The sequence below is a fragment of the Alligator sinensis genome, unplaced genomic scaffold, assembly GCF_000455745.1.
Source record: "Alligator sinensis unplaced genomic scaffold, ASM45574v1 scaffold82_1, whole genome shotgun sequence".
Lineage (NCBI taxonomy): Eukaryota > Metazoa > Chordata > Crocodylia > Alligatoridae > Alligator > Alligator sinensis.
The window spans coordinates 819,395-829,907 of NW_005841860.1; the positions used below are offsets into that span (position 1 = coordinate 819,395).

A 10,513-nucleotide genomic window follows, 5' to 3' on the forward strand; every position below is an offset into this window, starting at 1 on the left:
ACTGGGATGAGAAGCAAACAGGTGACATTTTGCACATCAGAGGCCCCATCTACACATTACACTTAAGGTGTGATCAACCAGTTAATTATGCCTTGAATGATGACTCAGCCACATATTCAATCAATTAACAGCATGATAAAAAGAGGACTAGACTATATGTAATAACTTTGTAGCTGCTTTCTATCACACCATTAATTGTATGTATGGCCAGGAGGCCTCATGGTTGGAAGCCCTGTCAGCTTGTCAGAGCTCTTAGCTGGTTGGGGCATGTGCACCCCAAGCCTGGCAGCTCCCAATTGACAGGACTCCCAGCTGCAAGGGGCCCCATACACCCCTGTGCCTGGGACATTGCAACTGCTATGATGTCTCAGCCACACGGGAACCCCACACACCCCCAAGGCTGGAAGATCACAAGTTCTGTGCTCTCCCAGCTGCTATGACTTCCCAGCCATGGGGGGCATATAACAGAGGACCCAAACCCAGTTATGGAGAAGAGAGGGCCAGGGAAGGAGAGTCAACAGGGCCCCTTTAATCCCTAAACCTTTGTAGCCTGCAGGGGGGAAGGATTACCAGCTGCAAATCAAGACCCTGCCAGTGTGGCCACAGTGGAGGAGATTTTGGCTACCAAGATAGACACGCAGCTAGACAGGAGGGGTCAAGAAGCTTGCCATAGGTAGGAGCAGGGACCTCCAGAGGGGAGATGCCAGGCTCTGGGCTGTGGACTCACCCTTTCAAAGCCTAGCCTGCAGTCAGCTGACTGCTGATTGACTGAGCTATAAATTCTGCTTAGGACAGATGAGGGAGGCTGACCCCAATGGCGAAGGGAGATGGGGCTCTTCAGGGAGGCAAAAGGGAACTCACTTGTGGCCAGGATTGCTGCTGCCTGGGAGTAGGAACCTTTCTCAATGGAGAGTGAAGGAGCAAGCATAGAGGAAGTACTAAGGGCTCTCTTTTTTTTGGTGCTTTGGGAGGACCCTTGAATGAGGGGTATACAGAGAGCTAAGGGCTGTTCTTGTTAACCCCAAAAGGAGCCCTGGGGGACTGAGTGTATTGGCCCAGGAGTGGTCTGGGGGAGCCACAAGAACCAAGCAGAGGTTGTGGAATCTCCATCCTTTTTAAGACCCAACTAGACAAAGCCTTAGCTGTGATGATCTAGTTGGGGATGGTTCTGCTTTGAGCAGGGGGTTTGACTAGATGACCTCCTGAGGTCCCTTCCAACCCTAATTTTCTATGATTCTATGACTGTTTATGAGAGACTGATACAGCTCTGCTTTTTGGTTCTTTTCTTTTCTTCTGTGATCATTTTCGAAACAACACCTGGTACACCAGAGCAGATGAGGGGAGGCACAGAGGCCACAGAGCAGAGTATCCATCACCCTGCCATTTTCCCCCTGTGTTTTTTTGTTTCCTTTTTTCATATTGCTTTTGTTGGCTTCAGAGCAGGAGGCCTAGGAAAGGGTCAGGCCCTGACTAAATTAAGATGGGCTGGAGCCCAACAGGGGCTGAGCCCCCACCCACAGACAGAGAGAAGGGATGATCCCTGCAATACCTGGTCAGACCTGCGACTGGAGGAATTACTGGGGGAAGCAAAACACCTCCTGCCAAGGTTTCCAGTACCTAAAAGCAGCCTCCTGAAATAATATCTCAATTATAACACCAAGATATGACATGAGGGAGAGAAAGAAGCCAAATTAGGGAGCTGGACTGGGCAGGCAGGTGCAGCCCAGTCACCTAGAGATGCACCCTATTACAGGGCACACCATCCAGCCCTGCAGTTTGGGGGATCATAGCAGCTAGTCTCTCAGCCACAGGGGTTCATAGGGCACCCCTGAGGCTGGGGGGCCCCCCTGGGGGGGGAAAGCCCCTTCAGCTGCGGGGGCTTCCAGCTGCAGGAGCTTGCTTCTTGCCAGTGCAGAGGGGCCCAATCCTGGCTCCCCCTGCATCAGCAATAAGATGTGATGAGTTTTGATTAACAATCCCTCAATCATGCCTCCTGCTGTGCACATGTGGCATGGCAGGAGGCACAATTGTGTGGATCATGCATTAGACCCCATCATAGATTTACCTGCACATGTGGAGGGCTCCAGGGAAAGAAACAGAAATTTGGCAGATCTACAGTGAAAGACATCTAGCAAGCTTCTTCTATAGAGGAGTTTGAGCATATTAAAAAACAATCTCAGTGTTAAACTGAGGAGATTTGCCTTGGATGATTATACAGTAGACTGGATAGCAAACTGACTCAAGGGTCGCATTCAGAGAGTGGTGGTGGATAAGTCAGTTTCAATCTGGAAAGATGTGTGCAGTGGAGTCCCTCAGGGCTCAGTTCTGGGGCCAGTGCTGTTCAACATCTTCATCAGTTATCTGGATGAGGGGGTGGGAAGCACCTTGTCCAAATTCCCGGATGACACAAAAATATGGGGTGAAGCTAACACCCTGGAGAGGAGGAACTAGATCCAGGCTGACCTAGACAGGTTGGGGAAGTGGGCAGAGAGCAACAGGATGCAATTCAATAAGAACAAGTGCAAGGTGCTGCATCTGGGGAGAAAGAACTGCCATCATACCTATAGTTTGGGGGGCGACCTGCTCAGAACCACTGAGGCAGAAAGAGATCTTGGAGTCACTGTTGACTCCAGGATGAACATGAGTCATCAATGTGATGAAATAGTCAGCAGAGTCAATTACACCTTGTCGTGCATCCATAGGTGCTTCACAAACAGGTCCAGGGAGGTGATTCTCCCTCTCTATGCAGCACTGGTCAGGCTGCAGCTGGAGTACTGTGTTCAGTTCTGGATGCTGCAGTTCAAGCAGGATGCGGACAACCTGGAGAGGGTCCAAAGACGAGCCACTCGTCTGATTAGAGGCCTGCAGGAAAAGCCCTATGAAGAAAAGCTAAGGGACCGTAACCTTTTCAGCCTCTCCAAGAGAAGGCTGAGGGGGGACCTTGTGGCGGTGGACAAATTCATAAGGGGAGAGCAACATTAAGTAGGCAATGATCTGTTTACCAAGGCACCTCCTGGAACAACAAGGGACAATGGCCATAAGCTACTGCAGAGAGGAAGGTTTAGACTGGACATTAGAAAAAAGTTCTTCACAGTCAGGATTACCAGGATCTGGAATGGACTTCCAAGGGCGGTGGTGCTTGCCCCATCCTTGGGGGGTCTTGAAGAGGAGACTGGACAGGCACCTGGCTGGGTTCACATGACCCCAGGTTTGGTGACCCTTTTCTTGCCTGCCAGGGGCAGGGGGTCTGACTAGAAGGCCCACTGAGGTCCCTTCTGACCCTAGAATCTACGAATTTATGAACATAACCAGTACCAATATCTCTATGCAGATGGAGCCATACAGAATGATATTTTCAGGTTTACTTTTCTGGTATGGAAGAAACGGGGAGAAAAATATATGACACATTCTAACATGTTGCAGAATACATCCTACTTCTCTTTTTTTGTGAAGAAATATACGTTAAAAAATTACATGCTCAGAGTGACCTAGAGAGGTAACAATTGTATTATAGCCTATGTAGGAAATCATAAACCAGAAGCCAGCTTTGAATTCTAATCCAAGAACATTGGAATGTAAAGTAAAATATATTTATTCAGAGAGCTAAAAAAGACAGCTACACCGGTTTTGTGTCACCTTCTCCCTAGAGTTGCTTCGGAAGCAGAAATAAGTAAAGTAGCCTGAAAAATAATGAAAAAAGTCAACTGAATTTGCATGCGCTTCTGAAGCAATGAGGATGTTGACATGGCTCACCAGTAAAAGTATTTGTGGTTTGCCAACCAAAGCCAGAGCTGCAGATAGCTTCCTCCTTGTGCCACCACTGTATGTCCTCACCAGTTTGTCAACATGGGTGTCCAGATGTAATCGGCTAACAAGGTCCCCAGCTACCTGCAATCAAGAAATGGCAAAAATAGTAGGCCTCGTGCATTCAACTAGACAGTCTGAACTAGCACAGATTTTTTTCCCCCACTAAACTTTAAAAATAAATATTTCCTCTTTTCTCATCTGAGGCATTGTATGATTATCAAATCATAGATTGAAGACTTGCTGGAATCTGTCAGGCAAAATGTTAAGAATCAAAGGCTGTTAAGGGGACCCATGAAAATTAAGACAGTGTTCTGAACAGAAAATCTGGCTTTGTTAACTCTTGTAACAGTCATTCACCAAGCATTTTGGATCACTGAGCCATTAACTTAAAATGCTCCTTCTTCCAATGTGTTTTCTCAGTATTGATTAGATCCCACACATTTTTCAAGTGCTAGAAAATATGATGGAATGAAATAATAGGTCAAACATAAAAGTGGGAATTGGCAGAAGAGCAGTTACACAAGTAAGGGCTTTTGCCCTTCCTAAAAGATTGGATTAAACTAGATTTAGCTCTGATCAATCTCTTTACTTGGGGACTCTGGACTGATGAGAGGGCACAAATTAGTCTTCACTCCCACTATTTTAGATCATTATTGGGACCAGACTGATCTGACCTTCCATAGAGGCACAAGTGGATAGAAGTATCCAAGTAGCTCTCTCCAACTTTGGACTCACCAGCCCAGGGCAAGATACAGATCTTCTGTTCTTGCTCAGTAAGCAAAAGCCAAATGTGTGTGCACTAATACTAGTGCCAGCTTCCCTACATGGGAAAATCTAAAACGGCCCTCAATCATCTACATTGGCCAAGGAACTGGACCTGTTCAAGGGTGAGTCAGGGATGTAGTAGGGACTTCTAAGCGAAGGAGTCCTAGACACAATGTCCCTCAGAGCACCAGCTGGTAGGGGCACTGCAATAATCTGTGGGAAAGATGTGCCATTTGAATACAGTAAGATCCTTAATATACCTGTTTTGTTTTTCAGATACAATGAGCCTGGAGTGCCCACCCTTCAGTGGCTGTGGCAGAGGAAGTAGGGGGTGGCATGAGTATTTGGCAACAGTCATTAGTTTGCTATATTTGAGAACCCCTGCCAGGGATTCCCCAACGAGGGAGTTACCTAAATTTACCTCCCTCCTGTCACCAGAAGAGGTCATGGAAAATTGCAAGATTAAGATTGGACCAAACAGACAGGACCCAGTTAGTTTGTGGAATTCAGTGAGCAGCATATTAACAGAGAAAAGTGAATATTTGTTGCCTATTTCAAATAAGCTCATCTATTTGTGCTCATGCCTTTGTGAATAAGAGTATATTAACACGTTTCCTTAATGTAAGTTTTCTTGTGGAATAGGCACACCCGCACCTGCCCTCAGGCATCCGGCTCAAGCGGTTCCAGGGAGCACCACAGCTGTGGAGGGAAGCACCAGGCCTCCATACAGCTCAGGCAGGAAAGCAGGCTCCAGGGTGGAAAAAAAATAAAATAAGGCTCGCCACTTTTCTTGGGTGGAGCTGCTTTCCCAGGCTGCTGCCAGGCTGCCTGCAGGGCTTCCTGCAGAGCTGTGGAGCCACACGGAGACCAGTGTTTTGCTCCATGGCTGTAGGGGCAGCAAACTAAAACTCCTCGAGGGAGTTTTAGTTTGCTGCGCCCCAAGTCATTTAAGGTGCAGTACGCCACCGAATTTCCAACAGCAGCCAGAATTCATTCGCAATACGGCACTGAGCTCTGCAAACACTGACACCATTAAAGCGATGCAAAAGCATTTAGCCCACTTTAAAGTGTTGTGCACACATGCTTCTCATTTTGTCTACACACGGCTGAAAACTCTAGTTATCCAACCACAGGCTCTGATTATACACAGCTCTGAACACCTTCATAATCCTTTGAGACAAAATGACATTAAGAAAAAATAGTAATAAAAAGTTTGTATCAAAACCAGAATGTCAACAGTATTTAAAGTCAGTATCTTTGATATATAAGCAGGTAGCTTATCTGCTAATCTGACTTTTGTTTATTACCATGGGAAATATGTGCACACTACTGACTGTCAGGGTTTTTCTCTATAAATGCAACAAAAATGCACTGAGACCTGTATGGAATAGTTCATAAAATCTGAAAGAAAAGGACAGAGTTAAAATATGTGCTTTCCTGCTCAGATCCAAATCAATATGCCATAATATTTCAAGGAATCTCAAGTAATACTAAGATTTATTGCATTTTAACAAAAATATGAAGGAGAAGATTGCGGTGTTTCAGCTATATCAATGAGCATATTTGAACTATAATCAGAACTTTTTCTAACACAGCTTGAGTCGTTACTGTGACTCTCTTAATATAATCAGCAAAATGATTTTTATTTTAAAAGAGGACAGTGAATAAGGCAGGGGAGGAAATTAGAGAATTGAGGAATACTGTCAAAGAAGACACAGAAAGTAGTTAGAAGAAGCAAAGTCAGATTTTAAAGTTTGCCACCCCCAACTATGCCGAGCCATGAATCACAAGCTCTTAACACACTATCCCAGGAATAATATAGAGAGCAACTTTGTCATTTTCCCCCTTTAAGAAGAAATACAAATACAGTGTTCTTTCCAGGTTGTGAGGTAAATCTTGCCTTTGTTTAATTTACCTAAACCCACAATGCTACTCCATGCTTATTATTTGCTCGAGAGTATTCAGTGCATAGACACTCATGACTAAGTTATGACCTAGTTGGCACAGCAAGGGAAAGCAGAGGTTTGGGCTTGTAAATTCTCTGTTACAGACATTTTGCTGGCTCCAAATGATTTCTCAATGCAAGGGGAAGATTCATTTCATGGCACTCACTGTGCCGCTGCTTAGAATGCATGGAGCTTGCAAGTTAACTCTTGCAGATGATTGCAGAACATAAGCAAGTTAGCTGGACATGTAGATATACTTCTGTTGCACAGTCCAGAGGAGAGGCATCAAGTCAATGGTTTGTAGACTGATGAGTTATAAAGTTGTCACACTTATAAGGTGATGCACTGAGTACAATGGAGAGGGTTTGATTTCCTGGTTGCACTTAGAAAAGAGACTTCCTATGTCCTTGTTATCTCCCTCAGCCCTTATGCACTGGTGGAAAATATTACAATTAAGCCCAACAAATATAAGCTCAGTCTACTGCACCAAGCAGCAGATGACTTCACCCCCTTTCTTTTTTGATAATTATGGGTGTGTTCGCATGTGTGCAGATGTGTACATCTGCAAATGTCTACATGATTAGATTTGCAGTCATGTCTCAAGCTCATTAATATAACATAAGTTTTAATTAAGATGCTGTCTATATGACATTTATGTTAGTCATACTGTAGAATAACTAATGCATTTCCAGTATAACTTCATTAATCTGCACAATTTATGATGTAATTGTGCTTTGAAGGGTATTACCCAGTAAAACAGACTTTAAAATACCTTTCAGTTTGCCTGTACCCAAATATTCAATGGCAACATTGCAAAAAATTATGCAGAAACCATACACTGAATTAGAACCATCTGAAAAATAAGTCTTTTGTTACCCAAGAAGTATTTTGAACTAGTGAACATTGCAAAAACAGTAACTTTTTGTGTTATCTAACTCAAAAATATTTTATCAATTTTCTTCCAATTTTAAAGAAAAAATGATCTACTGCCCTTCACAATAAACCTAGCAATTTTAGCACAAGCTCACACTGGTAACTAAAGTTGTAGGAGAAGCAACACTAATGTTTCACAATCTTAAGCCTTGATTCTGCACAAAGCTCTACATAAACCCCTTGCTACATGGAAAACAAAATTCTAGGAATAGATTTTGCTCTTAGATTCATAGATTGTTAGGGGCTGGAAGGGACCTTGCAGATCATCAGGTCCAGGCCCCTCCCCCTCCCCCTGCTCTAGGCAGGAAGTCAACTGGGGTCAAGTGACTGTCCAGTCTCCACGCCATGGAAATCATTAAAGTACCAGGGTTTACAATGTCACACACTCTCTTCATAGAGTGCAAGTCAAGGCAGTTCTGGGTTGCCACAAAAATTCACCTGTTTGAAGGATTAAATAAAACAGAACTACTTGCATGTTCCTATTGACTAACTTTTCAGTTTTGAAATGCTCACTGAACATTAAAGCAGCATGACTTGAAAAGATGCAATCCAAGCATTAAACACTGCATTTCGTATCACGTTTGATGCTGTTCAGGTTGGTGGGTTAAAGATAGATAACAGATGTTGAAACTTTTACCCTTGTAACACTGTGCACCCATTTCTACTGCATTTACTTTGATGACTTGATGAGATTCACTGTGGTATGAGAGATGACACCTATCCCATTACTTCTCCTAAGATACAAACTCTGAAATGTATTGATGTACTAGACAAATCTAATAAAAATAAACACTCTTTTATTGTGATGATTGTTTGAACATCCCCAGGTCTTTGCTTTAATCAAGTTCAAAGCTAATCCTATCCTAGTGTTGTTATATTGTGGGAGAAAATACATTTTTAATTTAACTTCAAGTTTTATGTTGGTAGCAAATGACCTGTTTCCCCTTCCTTTCCCATTTGGTTAATTACTGTTTTGGAAGTTTAAATGCACTCAGCATTGTGTCAGGTACTGGACTCCTGTTGATGATAAATCTGCATGGCAAAGAATCTGAACCTTGAAGTTATTGCTTTAATAGATTATATTTATTTAGGCTGTGTGGCATACTCTTAAGTAATCTACTCACCTGCCAACTTACTGAAAAACAAGATGGACTCAGATTGCTTTCTACCTCCAGATCAAACAAATGCACTCCCTAGTGCATTGTCTGTTTTGCGCGTGTATGTGTATTAACACAAGCACTTATTGGTAAACACTCAGAGGCTCGACTACAACATCACGTAACAGACAAGAGTGAGAGAACAGCAGCAATAATTTATGTTTCTGTAGAACCCGCTGTTCCCTGGGATCCCCAGGCATTCTGCCTCACACATTTAAATTGAAAACAAACTTTTCACAGGGACCAGTTTATCTACTGCTGAAATACAACCATTTCAAAGTTGGAACACAGGAGCTGTTTAACGTTGTGCTGCAATCCCATACAAAAGCATAGAACAGGAAGTGCCCATTGATAGGCTAGACTTGTCAAATATTTTTCTCTAAAGAACTTTACTCTGAAATTTGTGGGAAGGTGAAAATCAATCATTAAATATATTATTTTGATTAGCATCTCAAAGCCTTACTCAAGAGCCCCATTTTGCTACATGCTGAACAAAACACATGGTAACAGACAGAGCCACAGCTGGATAGATGACAACTTATACCAGTGGCTCTCCATTTTTTTAAACTTAAGGCACCTGTCATTAGACTTGAACACCCCTCAGGTACCCCTCAAGATCATTACACTCAAGGTACCCCACCTCTTGGTTTTCACTCTTTTTTATCATGAAAAAACAGTAGAACAGTTTTTCTGTTGCAAAGAACTCAGATCAGAACGTTTTCAACCCTATGGATTCCTATTTGAAATCTCTGGGTTTATCAGAAGAATTATATTTGCGCACCTAACAGTGCTAACACTATGTGGCACCCCACAGTACTCTTGAACAGATCTAATGCCAAACCAGGGTGACATGGCACCATGGTTGAGAATCACTGATCTATACAGACAAGGCATAAGTAAAAGGAGGTATCATCTTCTTTTACCAGATGAGGAAGAAAGGCACAGCATAATTATGTGGCCAAAATCTGGAACCAACTTCCCAGGGAAGTGATCCTCACCCCTAACTTGGGCAAATTCAAGAGGAGGTTGGATGATCACCTGTCTGGGGTCTTGTGAACCCAGCATTCATTCCTGCCTGTGGCAGGCAGTCAGGCTAGATGATCTGTTCAGGTCCCTCCTGACCTATGAAACTACTATGTGCCCAAAGTTATATACAAAGTCTGCATGATAGCTGGATGACTCAAGTCTCACTCCAGTATGGATACTTATATAAAATTATATCAAGCTATACCCTGGAATGAAACACTTAAATAATACTGACTTATCTCTCACTTGCCATGTGCTAGAAACAGACATACAAAATAGTTACTGTGGAACACCTGACATCTAGTAAGTTTTGCTACAATTTTTAACCTGCTTTGCTGATCTCATCATAAATAATAAGGGCTTTATTTTGACCTATTTTGTGTAGAGCCAAAGTGGACCACTATTCTGTGTAGAGCCAAAGGTCCTATGCTACCCCTGTATCCTATTACTGGTCCTATCCTTGTATACTACTGGAGCTGCCAGTTACTTGGAAGACATTACAAAGTTCCTCAAGAAATTCCTCAAGAATCTATTAACAAGTTTCCAGTGAACATCATACTAGCTATCATGGATGTCACACCAACATTCCCTATGAGGCTGGATTACAAGTAATAAAGAACATTACCTTTGATTATGACCAGGAATCCTGGTTTCTCTGATAAAAAGTTGCAAATTCTCTGACAAAAACCCCAAATCCGCGATTAAAATGAAATGTCACTATATATATAGGTATTAACTGAACACAATGTTTTATTGATATATGTAACCTGGGTGGTATGCAGCTGGTACCCCCTCTTCAATTGAAGGGATGTCAGCGGGTATGAGTATGCTGTGGGAGTTTGACTGCCTAGCTTCAGGCCAGCCCCACCTCTTTTCCCT

At 43.1% G+C, this 10,513-nt stretch overlaps 1 protein-coding gene across 1 annotated transcript in view; it reads right to left on the minus strand.

Moving 5' to 3' along the window:
• The window catches only part of ABCA13 (ATP binding cassette subfamily A member 13), a 351,606-nt gene that overhangs the window by 35,271 nt on the left and 305,822 nt on the right, over window positions 1–10,513 (minus strand). Inside the window, exon 58 of the mRNA XM_014524731.2 lies at window positions 3,754–3,888. Within this exon, the coding sequence (XP_014380217.1) occupies window positions 3,754–3,888 (135 nt within the window). The remainder of the gene's footprint in view (window positions 1–3,753; window positions 3,889–10,513) is intronic.